The 15,969-nt window shown below is 35.7% G+C and overlaps 1 protein-coding gene across 3 annotated transcripts in view; it reads left to right on the top strand.

The window, feature by feature from the left end:
* Positions 1-15,969, top strand: part of LOC134213730 (beta-1,4-glucuronyltransferase 1) — a 286,461-nt gene that overhangs the window by 256,162 nt on the left and 14,330 nt on the right. For 2 of the 3 annotated variants that reach the window (XM_062693043.1, XM_062693045.1), the window contains one exon: positions 6,606-7,344. In XM_062693043.1, coding sequence (XP_062549027.1) covers positions 7,000-7,344 — 345 coding nt within the window. In that variant the 5' untranslated portion in view covers positions 6,606-6,999. Of the gene's footprint in view, positions 1-6,584; positions 7,345-15,969 lie in introns of all 3 variants that reach the window. The other variant, XM_062693044.1, reaches the window with a different exon arrangement.

Below are 15,969 nucleotides of genomic sequence, written 5' to 3'. Positions count from 1 at the left end.
AACCACAATTCGTTTTCCAGCGGTATTCCAGCCGCGATTTGTGATTTTCCAAATTACAATCCGGTTTCCAGCGGTCGTTCCACCGCGCTTTGTGATTTTTCAAACCACAATCCGTTTTGCAGTGGTCGTCCCGACGTGCTTTGTGATTTTCCAAACCACAATCCGTTTTTCAGCGGTCTTCTAGACGCGCTTTGTGGTAATACAAACCACCTTGCCTTGTGTTTTTTTTTCAAACCCTCAAATATTTTAATAATTTAATAATAACCCCTTGATCACATCTCACCTTTTGAAATCAGCGTCAGGATTAAAAAAAACTGACAGGACCGCCTAAATGTGTAGCCCCAAATGGTCGAAGCGAAATGGCTATGACAGCACGACAGCAGCTCTCCGTGGGTGATCTGACAACGAAGAGGACGAGGTGTCATGGCTTGCTGCTCACCAATTGACATGCTAAGTTGTTAATGTATTATCACACGCTGAAAGTAACTTACTCAAACCCCTCATGTTTGCAAACTATTCAAATTAAAATTTCGGTGAAAAAAATGCATGTACTTCATATGGTCCATATTACTCACACCAGATCGTGTCCGTTTTACCCCACCGTACAAGATGGCTATCTGGAAAACCTGGAATTATCAGGGAATTTCTGACATAATCAGGGAAATTTCAATACCCGGTGATCATGAGTGGAATTAAACTCAAAAGATGAAAAAAAAATCCCTCACAATATTTCAATAAATATGCCAATTAAATCTATAGACGAATACAAGTAAAAATAAGAAGAAGACACACGACGGTGTTAACTTTGACAGATCCTACAGTACAGCATAGGGAGATAATTTTAAAATGCTTATAATAAATTATAGACAAATTGTAATTAAAATCTGATTAATGTAGGGTACGGAAAATGTTCTGAATTACATATTCGGAAGCTTATCTCAATTTTTATAATATTTTCCAAAATGTATCTATCATACAGTTCGGAACTTTTTCCGTATCATATTTCAATCAGATTTTAATTTAGTCTAAAATTTGATAAGAAAATTATTTTGAGCTTTTTAGTGGAATGTCTTCACTTGTCATAAGACGAGTTTATACCATCCCATTGAATTCCACCACTTAATTGTATCTTGACAGATACGTATTTCGACCTCAACAGTAAGGCCGTCTTCAGTGTCTCGTACAAGTCGAGTCGAAATACGTATCTGTCAAGATACAATTAAGTGGTGGAATTCAATGGGATGGTATAAACTCGTCTTATGACAAGTGTCTAAAATTTGTTATAAGCATTTTAAAATGATCTTCCTATGCTGTAGGGTCTGTCAAAGTTAACACCGTCGTGTATCTTCTTCTTATTTTTACTTGGATTCGTCTATTGAAAATGTAGTGAATATGAATGGATCGTTGTTTAAAAATAAAACGGTTTTTCCATTTTCAAAAGAATTCCTGGATAATTTTCGAAGCCATTCTTGGTGAAATCTAAGAATTTCCTCGGGAAATCAATTGAGGATTGCTTTGTAAATTATTTTGAGTATTCCCTTGGGAATTCTTTAGGAATATATTAAAAAAAATACAAAATTACTGAGGATTTTTTAAAGCAATTCATGGAGGAACTTCCGAAGGAATTTCGGGATCAATTTTCCAAGTAATATCCGGTGGATTTTTTAAAAAAATCACCTGAAGGGATTTGTGAAGAATTTTGTCCAAAGAAATTCTTGAAAGAATAGCCGAAAAAATACCGATTGGATTTTTCAAAGAAGTTTCTAAAGATATTCTAGACGAATTTCCAAAGAATTCTTAAAAGCAAAATATCCGGAAAAACTGTACCAGGTGTTTTCTAAAGTTTTCCTCAAGATACTTCTGAATGAGTTCCTAAAAAATCCCAAGGAATTTCAAAAGACCATAAGTAATAGAACGCTAGTGGCGCTGTAACCATTGAAATTATTCTGCCAAAATATGCTTCAAAAAGCTTAATATCCTATTCAGATTACGATTAGATTATTTATCGTAATAAATATCGTGTTGAAGTTGAGAAAAAAAATTGAATGCATGGGGATGGCATCAGGTTGTTGTTTATCATGATATTTATGATCATAAATGGCGTTATCTGAATAGGCTATACAAGGCCATTTGACACTTATAGTACCGGTACCTTGGCTGTTAGGTCCAAGCAAATTAGATGTTGGTCACGCGAACAAGAGCGACAGTAGTAATCTCGGGTATAGCCCGTGTCAGGTATAAGGACGTTAGGCATAAAAGATGTTAAGCATGAAATGCACTAAAAACAGCCCACGACATAAGAAGGTAGTATTATACATAACGTCCTTATGCCTAACGTCATGGACCCAGCAATCTCATATTTTTGCATCAACACATTTCCTTAAGAAGTTTTGTTAAGTTTCTTTTAAAAAAATGCTTAAATAAAATTCAAAGAAATTTCCGAAAGAATTCTTAACCAAATTTCCAAAGAAACTCCTAAAAAAAATTCAAAAGAATATCTGAAGAAATCTGCAAAGTATTTTATAAAGGTATTTCCAAGGGAGTTTCAAAAGACATTTTTGAAGAAGCTCCTAAAGGTTCCAAAAAAAAAAACGCAAAGGAATCGCCAAATGCGTCTCTAAAGGAATTTCCGGAACAATTTCTTGAGATGTTTTCTAAAGTTTTTGCAAATAAATTTTTCAAATGAAATCCTGGAGAAATTTCCGATGGGATTCCTGAAGGAATTTTGATTGAATGGCTGAAGCAGTTTTTGGGTGAACTTGCGGAGGAATTCCTGAAGGAATTTCTTAAGTAATTTACAACATTGTTTTTGTAAGGCCACCAAAAAATTCCTTTAAAAAATGTTTCTCGCAATATTTACTGGTTTGAATGGATTATTTAGCTGCTAAAATCTATATACATCCGATTCTGTTTTTAAACGGTTTTGCCTTTCTCGTATACAAAGTATACGTAAAGGCTATAGGATCACTCCAAAACCGAACTTTTGATAGAAGACTCGGTGACCTATAGTGTTATATACCAATCGACTCAGCTCGACGAATTGAGGTGACGTCTGTATGTGTGTATGTATGGTATGTATGTATGTGTGTGTGTGTGTATGTGTACAAAAATGTGAGACACACTTTTTGGTATTTAGTATTATTCCATTTGCTCGCAACAAGTTGCAATCGACGCGGATTGCGCTCTAGTTGTTTCCTATTGAAAATTGGCCCGATCGGTCATTGCGTTCCAAAGTTATTGAAAAAACATTGTTTTTCTGCCAAGGGGCCCCCTTGGAAAAAAAAATTCAAAAACGAAAAAAAATTTTTTTTTTAAGGATTGCAGCAATGCATTTAAATGACCGCAAATGCATATGAATTGATGGAAAAAGTAAAATCTATCCCCCTAAAGTGCTATTTCGACCTCTCTTATGTGTTTTTCTTATTTTTTTTAATGCGCGAGAAAGGCACCACCAACGCTAGGTGGACTGATCTGGGTTTTTTTTTTACACGGCCGTGTAAAAAAAATCTCATTCAAAATTTTTGCAAAGTTGCTCCATTTTGCATGATTCGTCGAGAAATCATAAAACTTTTTTTACACGGATTTTCAAATTTTGAACTGAAAACTTTGTTTACACGGAACGCATCCCCCGTGTAAAAAAGAATCGGGTGTATGTGACGTTTGTTTACCTAGAAAATAATGTGAAACGCCTGAGAAAATCAAACCAAATGGAATCAGGGGATTTTGTTTTTTACATATGAGTAGACACCCTGGGGTCCTCCTTATCTTAGCGGTAAGATGCGCGGCTATAAAGCAAGACCATGCTAAGGGTGGCTGGGTTCGATTCCCGGTCTAGGCATTTTTCGGTTTGGAAATTGTCTCGACTTCCCTGGGCATAAAAGTATCATCGTGTTAGCCTCATGATATACGAATGCAAAAATGGTAACTTGGCTTAGAAACCTTGCGGTTAATAACTGTGGAAGTGCTGAATGAACAACTAAACTGCGAGGCGGCAATGTCCCAGTGAGGTAGAAGTAAGAAGAATAAAAAGAAGAAAAAAGAAGAAGAAATAGAAAAATACACCATGTTTTTATGGTAGAAGAGGAGCTGAGGGCGCCAAACGTCAGGGCGATTGGAAGCGATTGGCCCATGATCATGTCCAGTGGAGGAGGATATTATGTATAATTTTTAAACAGCCTTAAATGAATCATTAAAAGCATCAATTTTAGATATTAAACAATTTTATTAATCAAACGTCATTAAATTTTTTTTTTCATCCTAATGAAGTGCACTCGTTTTATGAAATGTTATTTTCCGAAACTAATTTTGTTCGCTCGAGCAAAACCAATTTGTGATCTTAATTCATTCATAGCGTTATAAATGCGCAAGTATGGAAGCGCGGTCGCGTGCGTCGCTTCTGTGTGTAGTTAATTCAAAACGGATGAACCCTCAAGCCGCCCGATGTGATGTAATTTGATCTTCACGATCCAAAACACATGGCATAATGAGCCTTATTGCGTTACCATTGTGATCAAATTAGTATGAAGGTCAGCTGCCGTATTAAATACGAAGTTAAAACATTTTTTAATGGTCGTGTTAATTTTGTTCCATAATTCAAATGCTGGTCAGTACTTTGGCGAGGCTAAAATGCATTGCCATTGGTATAGTTACCGCCGTTTCACTTAATCATTCGGCAGAATTGGGCCAGCAGCTTACTATTAGCACGCGAATGATAGGTATGCGATGCAGCGCGGATTTTATTTACCAAGATCATGAGAATATTATGGAAAAGCAAGTATGGCTGGCAAATTAAGCGCAGCTGACCATATTTTGCAGCAAATAAAAGTCTGCACAATTGTTGGCTCAGCCTAATGAGAATGTAAACATTTGTTAGGTATCGTCAAGTGCAAATCTATTGACAATCAGTCTTGTTTGTCATTTAATGTTTATGCACATGAAAGCCAACAAATAAAGAAAATGTCAATGCAAGTATTCAATGGGTAATATTCACTCTTTTACTCTTTAGTAATATTCATTTTTAAACAGTTTACAATATTTACTTTTCACCATGATACAACTAAATATAAAATTCAAATTAATTGTTTAAGTTGTTGCACTCGTTAGCAGTGATCGGCTGTACCGATTGCCATTGAATTACTTATTATGCGATTTAACCTGCAGAGACCACCTACCTTACCGGACATCACTGCCTGGTGCCTATCCAAACAGCTAAATACCGATAGGAAAGCGAGGCATACCAGACATGGTTGAGAAAGCCAACTCGGGTGCAATCCCATCCGTCACTGTCACCTCCGGGGGAAAGCATAACAAGACAGTGGCAGTCGGCTGGCTCTTACCGGTAAAGCGTTCCGTAGAACCTATATCTACGTGCAATGGTAGACAAGTCCAACGTGGAGTAAGTCATTCAGTCATCCATTCGTTTTTTTTTCACGATTCCACACAGGCTTCCCACTGGCACTGGGGCGACGAGTCAGTTACGTTATCGCTCGCTATATCGAGTGCAGTTTCGTCGATTTTGCTTTAAGTGACCAACACCACATATATTACGATTCCAATCCCATACACCTTCGTGGGTACAGACAGGAATTACCAAGTGGAACAAAGCGAAGGGAATTCCGTCCGAATGCTACTTTGTTTGCTTATCTGGCGCCTAGAGCTGGTCAGTGCTTCGTTGGTGGGAATATAACACGGTGGGGATGAAAAGCGAGCGACAATTATGCACGATTAGATTGTTTCGTTTGCCGCACTGGGGTTGGAATCTTCAGCAAGGTAGTCCTAGGTGAAATGGGAATTGCTTTGATTGTCCGCAGCTGCTACGCCGGCTTGTAGATATGGCTTATTAGCATTATAAAAGTGTGAAATAAAAATGTCGCTGTGATCGTAGAATCTTAGAACCGTTAGATGACACTAAATAGAATTGTGAAATTTCTTTTGAGTAAATAAAAAGCAAGCAAGCTTTTGACGATTGGGGATTGATTTCAACTCATGGTGTTCGTGGTCTTCGAACAGGTTCTGCAAGAGTTTTATTGCTGTATTTATAGTCTCAATAAGCTTTTGTGAAATTTTTAAAATTAAATTCCTTAAAAGAACTTTTATGAATAAATTATTTTTTAGAAAACTCTAACCGTGAAGGAATGTGTAAAGAATACAAAATACAGATTAGCGAAACAGAATGCCGCTGAAGCACTTGAATGGGAAACACCGAATTTTAACAAACCTACTTTCATCCACAGATACACACATCGTTGATGAGATACGAAATATATTTTGCTGAAATCTATTCACAAACGATTGTTTTTTTTTCTTCCTAAATTTACTAGATGTGCCTGCTCCAAATTTTAACAAGATCAATAAAATATAGACGCTCTATGTTTCTCACCATCCTAACATCTTAATCAATTCAATTGCCCTGACATCTGCTCAATTAAAAATAAAACATTCAAGTCCTAGAGCTTACATGTGTTAAAACTTGAAGTTCATAAAAAAATATTCAAATTCATAACCTATAGATCATCCAAGCATTATAAAATAGCCAATAACCATTCACCCATCATGCTGTTGAGTCACCAATAAAGTAATCGTAGTTCTCTCTGCATTCTTTCCAGATTCCATCACCAACCCAGAACGATTAGAAAATAGTGACTCTATGCCTACCACTGGAGCAGGTCCCCCAGGCAGAAGCAAACGGAGAAGAACCGACCGAAATGACGTAAACTTGAGCGGCGCTCGACTGGATCGGTGGAACTGATTGGACCAAAAACATTATCAACAATAACAATACCCACGATACCCAGCAGTAACTTTTTGCTGCTGTCCCCCTTTTGACGATCTGCTCTTAGCCACGCACAGCCTCCCCCTCCCCTCATTCGACTGAGTCACATACCTTCAAAACAGGAACGTACGGATTCTAAAGCACAACGCACAAGCGAACACCAGCACTGAAGCAAATACGAAACGAAACAACCCGAAGACGACGAACCCCAAAACTAAAGCCCATTTATGAAACAGCTCAAGGACCAGAAGATCAAATTTATCAGAATGCTGACCCGGAGGAACTGGCTGCTGCGGTGCAGCATCCTGATCAATGTGGCGGTGCTGCTGTATCTGTGCAGCCATGTGCTGATCGGCGGGGGCAACTTTGCCCTTGGGCCGGCCTACATCATCTCGGACGAGTCGATGCTGAAACCCCCCGCCCAGTACCGGACCCACATACCGGCCCATCTGGCCCAGCAACTGCGGCAGGAGGAACGGGAAGCGCTGATGATGCAGCAGCAGCAGCAAACGCAGGCCGAGCAGCAGCAGCAGCCGCACAGTAGTGTAGTATTAAAAATTCAGGAAAATGGGGTAAGTTTTCGACTGGCGTTGGTTTCTGATAATTCGTTTTTCGGAATTAAGTGAGATTTCGTGTCGGAGAATTAAGTGGATCATTTGTTAAAGGATTTCGAATTAATTTTGAATGACAATCGTCTTGAAAGAAAATGAGAAAGATGCAATGGAAATTGCCTTGTCAATTAACCCATTGGAGGTCCGGTGAATTTTTTTTAGTCGGAATTGTTTTGAATCTTTAAATATTTGGAATAGCAAATCCGTTGACTAAGTTCGGATATATTTCGTTTACTTAGTAGAATGTTTTTACAAATCTATGAGACAATTTTATTCTGCTCCAATGAAATCCACTTCATTGTTTGTGATTCCTATGCTCAGGGCTGGTAGCAAGTCACTTTTTAGTGACTTGGTCACTATTTTGAGCCTAGTCACTAAAAAGTCACTATTTGCATCCAAAAGTCACTAAAGTCACTATTTTTCGGAAAATGGTCACTAAAGTCACTATTTTCGCACCACCGTTTGTAAAAAAAAGTTCAAAATAAAAATCATTTGTACCTTCCATTATCATCAACCAAATCAAATGTAAATCTGTTAGCAAAATATATAATGTTTGAAAAATTGCTCCAAGGCCGTCTTATGAAAGGCAGAGTGGGTTCGAACCATGGACTTCGGGATCGAGAGACACACAGACAGACCACACAGCGAAGATTGGGCATACGTTTAGGCAACGCCGTATATAAAGCGCAGGATTGTTACAACTACGAGGATTTCGCGATTTTCGCGGTTTTTTGCTATTCTCGCGGATTTGATGCGGATTTACATAACGATTGAGGCTTCGCGCGGATTAAGTTTTGGGTGGAAATTTAATAAATAAGGAGCGTAGGGTTTTGTTTTCGATAGCAAAATGTCGTTGAGAAGGGACTCCACATTTGAAGTCAATGCTTACCCAATTTTTTGGATATTTCCAAGCCATTATTAAATGCATCATACTTTTGAGAACTCGTTTAACAAGCATTATAAGGAGAACTTCACTTGTTGTCATTTTTCATCGTTTCTGAATATCCATTTTTTGTCACGTCAATTTTGACATAATTCCAAGATATTTCTTGGTTTCTGATTGATTAACCCCTCTACGACGAACCACACAGCATGATATTGTCGGCGTTGCACCACATTAGAATTCGGACATCGGGACTTCCGAACCGAATTTTCTTCCGAAGTTTTATCTGTCAAACTAATTGATGGGTTGTTTAGCGCATCTTTAGGCGAATCCAGCGCACTACTTCCTAAGTTGGGTAAGTTGCCTGTATCTAGAGAAAAATCCACCTTCGTTATAAAAAGCTTCCTAACTTTGTTTCTCTTAGAAGAACTTTCACTATAATTTCTGTAGCGATGACCGCATTAATCATTTTATAAAACTCCGTAAAAATTTCGCCTTGAATTTGGGAAATAATTTTCGGAAGGTTTTTCTTAGGAATTTACCAAACAATATCTACAGGAATTCTCAAAAAGCTTTCTACCGGAATTCATGAAAAAATCCGCTTGTATTTGAAGGAGATTTTTTTTTATCAGGGATTCGCGGAGAAGTTTATATAGTAATTGACGTGCAGTTTCCGCGGAAATTCCTGAAAGACAGTAGGAATGTCTACAAAATATTCTGCCTCGAATTTATGGTATGAAAGAATTTCTGGAAGTTTTTGTACTGACATTTGCCATCGGATTTCTGTTGGAATTTCCGTTTGAACTCCTGGAGAAAGATTTCACAAGGATTGAAGTATTTTCGGCACAATTTCTGAAAAAAAAAATCCTAAAAATTTTCACTAGGTTTTCCACATAAAATCAACTTCCGCTGATATTTCTGAAAAAAATTCAGAGTTTTCCAAAGCAATTTCAAATTCAAGATTTTAGATCACATTTTACGAAACTTGAAACTTAAGATTCATTAATTCGGTAACATTCATGAGATCAGGGTTTCGAAAAAACCAATGGCAAATGGATTCTATATGTATTTAAATTTGTTTCAATTGAAAATGTTGTTTTTAATTATTAAAAATCGTATTTTAAAATTGTCATCATAATTTTGGATTTTTTAAGTTTTAAAGATTCATTATAAAGGTTCATAAGCTTTGAGATTCCAAATAATTCTCTGTCTAGTAATTGATTAGATCATTTTATTTCTTTTTTGCCGAAAAACCGTGTTAATTTTTCAACGTGCCAAAACGAATGTTCACACGTTAGCGAAAGCCCAATCCAAAACATCCTTCTAGCACTTTTTCATACTGTCTTGCAGCTGAATCATCTATATATGGTGAAACTTTTGGGAATATATTTTAACGAGACAATATTTTTGATCGATAGTAAAGACAGCGCAAAATTTGTTATACTTCATTCTGCTTTTTCATATACAAACTGCAGTTTCACGAAAAACTTCGAGCTCATGTTAAACTTTATTACCACAATGCTGTAGAACTTGCTTCAAAATCGTTGTTGAAATTATAAGCATGGTTTAGTGTAACAACTTGTAACTCGTTACCTGCTCCCGTGTGCTACGGAATAAGGTTTACCATGGTCATATTGCTAGCCTCTGGATGTCCCAACGAATACCTTCCTCAATATCCAACTCTGTGGTATTTATGATGGTGTCGCCAAGTCGATTGTCCTTTGCTAAGTTCCATCTTCTCCCTAGTTACGATGAAGATGCACACGGCCAGCAGTAGTAATCCTCATGATTTTGTAAATTTAGTCTTTTCTTGATTTCTGATAGCATTCTAATAAAGATTTGAAAAAAAAACATGATATCCCTAGTTTCCGATCTACTACGAGTTACTCAGTAACAATACGAATGCAACTCAGCTCACTACCTGGTTAGTACTTCATACAAAAGTCACTATTTGGTCACTTTTTCTGGTTCTGAAAGTCACTATTTGGTCACTTTTTTCGTCAACGTTGGTCACTAAGTCACTATTTTGAAAGGCATTTATCGCTACCAGCCCTGCCTATGCTACTTCGAAATAAAAACCTTTTATGATAAAGGCAAAGTGTTGATTCAATTTGCATATTTTTATTCAATTTATTCAATTTGCAAACTATTTTATATCGCTGGGATTACTTTACTGATACAATTATAGAAAGGAGAAGATAAAGCCGATTTTTTTTCTTGCTCCGTTATAAGCTCGTACTTTAGACCGTTGATCTCCATTATATTCGTACCAACGAACAACGATACAAATATTTGGTGACAATCTTCGTTCGGTCAACAAACCCAACGTACACGGTGACTATTACGATAATGATGATATCAAGCGCATCAAAGTTAATATTTAACAAGCTTCTGAGAATTGGTCAATTATAATGCAGTCCAAACCGCGTTGTCAGCCCGAAATGACTCTTCTGCGTCTCCTCTGTAGTTTTTCCAAGAAGAAACGATCGCGCAAGTTAACCAACCAAATAAACATAATATTTAATTGCAAACATGAGTCCCCTTCGAGTACTCTCATCGTTCAAAACAACACCACCGAGAAAAAAAATCGTTGCGTTAAAATCCCCTTCTGATTCAATTACTCACCCAGGAGTCCGTTTGGTGCAAATTGCAGAAGAATTTGCATTCGTTTCCTGAAGCGAACAACCGTCCAACGACTCAGACGAATTTATAAGGCGTGACCCGAATTCTTGTCCTTGATCCAAGATAGGGGAAAAAAAACCGAGATGCAAATTTTTAAGCGATCTCTGGTTTGTTGCCAGAAGTATAGTTAGGAAGGTACATGACATCAATCATCGTGCGCAAGAGCGCTGTGCGACGAATCAAAAGTCGTAATGCGATACGTGACTGACGCTTTTAACGGCTGTCTGGATGCGTAGTGCCGGCCGACTTCATTGTTGAAGATAAGTGCGTGCATGTGGGTTTCAACACAGAGAACGGACAATTAATTTCATTCCATTTTTTTTGTGCAAAATTAAAGTTTGTAAGGATTGTTACGAATTGAAAAAAAGTTTATCTATCGTCTCGAACAAATACGATTTTCATGCATCTTCTTTATGCGTCACAGCATTGCAAGACTGTAAACCTAGCAAAATTTACGATAATGTTTTATACAAAAAAATGGCCATAAAAACTTTGTACAGATAATTAGCAAAGTTAATTTGTAATTTTATCACTCAGTGATGTAAATAAAACCATTCACTTCGAACATCGGCATCGGTTTTCAAGTTGGATGTCTGTGTTCTGTGGTTTCAATTAGGATTCAACTTTTAGGAACTAGGTAGACAGAGAGAAGGAATTTTCAGACGGAAAAAGGTCAATTTGAATTGTTTCTTTGTTGTATCAGGACTTGATATATTGCATGCCATTTATTGTTGGAAAGTGATTTTAAATTCACATTTACGGTGATGGAATGTGGCTTCAAGTTTATAGCCACAGTAATCGTGCTTTATACTTTTTGTGTCACCTCAAATAATCAGAATATTGGATAATTATTCCAAACGACGCAATTTATTGGAACATTTTATTTAAATAATAAAAAGCCTTGTTTAAATAGCTAAGATATTATTAAAATATATTCAACCATTTGTTTCACTATTGAGATAGGTACGTGTTTGTATTGACAATGAGTTTGAAATCGTAACTTTGGTCGAAATGTTTTGAAAGTCACTAAGCCTTAACCTCAGTAACCTTGGAATTTTATTTAAGCAACAATGCAGAAATGTTATTTAAAATGTCGCTAAAATTTTTTTTGGAACCCCAATTTTAGTTTTAGTCAGTATTGAATAGAAAATTATTAAAAGCAGGTGAGTCAAGTACGATATACAGTCACTCTCAAAATTGAGCGTACAGCATGGATTAGATGAATATATTCGAAAATTTCAAAGAAAATTTAATTGTTGGCTCGGTTGTTTTTAATGCATTTCAATATTCATCCCTTCCTTCAATGTATGCGTACATAAAATGGTTGAAATTTTTTCTCTATAGTTCATTTATTTGAAAATAATCTCAAAATACGCCTATTAGATGTGACAAAATTGAGCGTACAGCGATTTTTTTTCTATAAAATTTCTTATTATAAACACGATTAATGTATTTTAATATTATTTTTTCATGAATATATTTATAATAATAAACATCCGCTACTTAAACATTCAACGTTTTGAAATTAAACCATGTTTTAATCAAAATGGCGAACAAGTAAGATGTATAAACAATGTTATTTAACAATTCAATGCTGCTGAACAAAATAGATGTTTTAAGATATGGATTTCACTGGCATCGTATCTTATATATGATAGATAACCGAAATCGAGCGAGACAAACGATAAATTTGAGAAAATTCTGTCGGTAAATGATGAAAACAGATGTAAACGTACAGAGAATACGACAAATGTTGGGAATGGCATATTTTAAATTAAGTATAACTTCATTTAAAAGTCGATGTATAGGTAGCTTATAAGCTCAGGACACTCATTAATAATAATATTAATAAAAGAGCAGCACACAAATACGTTATAATATGTCATTTTATATTTGAAGACTCAGTCACCGTAGGAACAAATTTGGTTGAATCATTTAAATTCACCAAGATATCATTAAATAAGCTGCCGAACTTTTAAAAAAGTTTATTTTTACTCGCCACATGGAAATCATCCAATTGTATCCCTTATGGTAACAGATCGTGGAGTTCAATCCAAATTTAATTATGAAATTACGATTTTAGGCTATCTTTTCAATATTCAATCAGAAGTGCTCTACGGGGTTGAAAAGCTGTTTTTATGTTCGGTACCTTAACATGCACCTTGTACTTTTGAAATTTGTATGTGAATGATTGGATTCTATAATATTACTCTTAATGATAGACCTGAGACAATAATCTAGCTTAAAAACAAATTTAAGTTAAAGGCATACTAAATTTGAATTATGTCATTCCTAACATTTGTCGTTTTCTCTGTATGTTTACATCTGTTTTCATCATTTACCGACTGAATTTTCCCAAATTTATCGTATGTCTCGCTCGATTTCGATTATCTATCATATATAAGATACGATGCCGGTGAAACATACAAATTAAAGCATCTATTTTGCCCAGCAGCATTGAATTGTTAAATAGCATTGTTTATACATCTTACTTGTTCGCCATTTTGATTAAAACATGGTTTAATTTCAAAACATTGAATGTTTAAGTAGCGGATGTTTATTATTATAAATATATTCATGAAAAAACAATATTAAGATACATTAATCGTGTTTACAATAAGAAATTTTATAGAAAAAATTTGCTGTACGCTCAATTTTGTCACTTCTAATAGGCGTATTTTGAGATTATTTTGTATAAATGAACTTTAGAGAAAAAATTTCAACAATTTTATGTACGCATACATTGAAGGAAGGGCTGAATATTGAATTGCATTGAAAACAACCGAGCCAACCGTTTAATTTCCTTTGAAATTTTCGAATGTAGTCAACTAATCCATACTGTACGCTCAATTTTGAGAGTGACTGTACTAAAGAGACCCAAACCAATAGCAAACCGACAGATCATTTAATTGAATCGAGTTTACTGATTTCTGTATTAATTATTTTTACTGATGTTTCAGTAATATAAATTACCGAGCTACTCTGTTTGTAAAAAAACTCCATGTACATGACAAATGAGACCTCACGACGCGGCATTTCCAATATAGAGGGGCGGATCCAATTCCCGGTCCTGTGGACGAGTGGACCCTTGAATTCAAAAAAGATTGAAAAAGTCTCTCAACTATAATCTCTGTATACATATACGATATGTCCTCAGTAACATTTTGGTTTTATGCTGGTTTTATGAAGGTCATGAAGAGCAAATTATGGTTTTGAAGATCGTTATAGAACTAAAAATGTTACTTGGGGTAGCATAATGCGAGAGACTTTTTTCGCAAGCTTTCATGATAAATAACAGATTTGGGAGGCTATAACTCATGATAAATTTCTTTTAAAAAGCTCCAAACGCGGGGAGCACTTACTTCGATGATGCATTTCAACTTGTTCTACACAGCTGTGCGGTTCCCAACACAAAATGAGCGAGAATCATCACTTCTCTGTGGGGGCTGTCTATCCCATCAGTTTTTTTGTTTACAAATTTGATAAATATGTTATCATGGTTTGTTATGATTCGGAACAGTGTTTGCCTTTCTTTTATCGTTGTTCGTTATCTATTGAAAGCGATTCCTGCAAACCCTGTTTTGCACAGATATTATTGTTCAGACCGAGAAGGCCACTGCATCTCCATGGTTGTCACGGGAAGGGCTTCTATGAGTAGATATAACAGCTACGTAGACCTGGGTGCACCAAAGATATATTATTAAAATAATTCTATTGAAGGTCAAAAACAAATTTCAAAATAACAAGCATCTGTTCTTATTGATTAATAGGAAAATGTACAGAAGCATTTTGTGAACTATTATTTGTAAATTGCTTAGCTAGTCACATTAATATTAAGGCATAATGGGAAGATGCTGAGTAATGAGTAGAAGAAGGAAAAAAACAAGCGAAGAAATGATTGGGCGATCCATAGTAGCTACAGGTTTATTTTGCTTTATGAAATTTAATAAAGAAACAGATAGTCTTTGTTGCGAAACGATTTGTCGCTTGCAAGAAAAGTTATTAAGGAAATACTGAATCGTGGGAAATTCAGTTTAACACGTGAAAAATAACATCAATATCAATAATGATCATTTTAATTTACTGCATAACTTTACTTCCAAACGACAAATCGATTTGCAACAACAACTTGCTTTCAGCATACAAGTATTCTATGCAGTCAAAGTGTTGATTATATTAAAATTGTTCATGGGCCACCTCAAGGAATGGTCTGTCTTCAAACTGTGCGTGCTTACTCAAATTACATAAAAATTAGCTACAAAATTAGGACGATTCTTAAAATGGCAAATGCAACTGTTTAGGCAGTGGAGAGCAAAAAAGTCAAAATTTGAATCACTCTATTGGTCTACATTTTCTACCAAACATATGTCACCAACATATACCCAGATTCAGCCAAACCGTTGTTACTCTAATTTAGCAACCCTATAACCAGAGACCGGCGGAGTAAAAAACTGTCGAAATGGCAACATATTAAAATGCATGAAATCGTGAAAATAATACTGGCATCACTTCACTACTAAAAATCCACACATATTTATTGGCAAAAATCCATAGATTTAACTTATGATGTATATCAGCGCACACATAACCATTCTCCACACGAACTACTTATTAAAAATATACCCAAATAAACTTTATGTGTGGTCTCGTATTAGCAAATATTTAATTTATGTGTGGTTCTATATCGATTGTATAAGGGTGGAGCTATTGCAAAAATTTATAACGGCGACACATATATCTTATATAGATATTTTTGGTAGTGTTGAACTTTTTGCTTCTTATGGATGCAAAATGTAAACAAGTCGAATTCTAACCGCTTTTGACGGTTCGATTGGAAACAAGATGGCGTCTTCGCCGATTTCTTATTCTAGTATTTCTACAAAGACATATCGTTATCTGGATATGTATTTTGTTCTTAATATTTTCGAAAATCAAAAAAATAAACTGATAAAAATTTACAGCCTAGAATACAAATCAAAATGGTACTTTCGAGCAATAATGGCGATACTTCAAAAGCTAAG

The sequence above is a fragment of the Armigeres subalbatus genome, chromosome 2 (genome assembly GCF_024139115.2).
Source record: "Armigeres subalbatus isolate Guangzhou_Male chromosome 2, GZ_Asu_2, whole genome shotgun sequence".
NCBI classification, from domain to species: Eukaryota; Metazoa; Arthropoda; class Insecta; order Diptera; family Culicidae; genus Armigeres; species Armigeres subalbatus.
The sequence above is the reverse complement of the archived record's forward strand: the minus strand, read 5'-3'. Positions and strand labels throughout refer to the sequence as shown.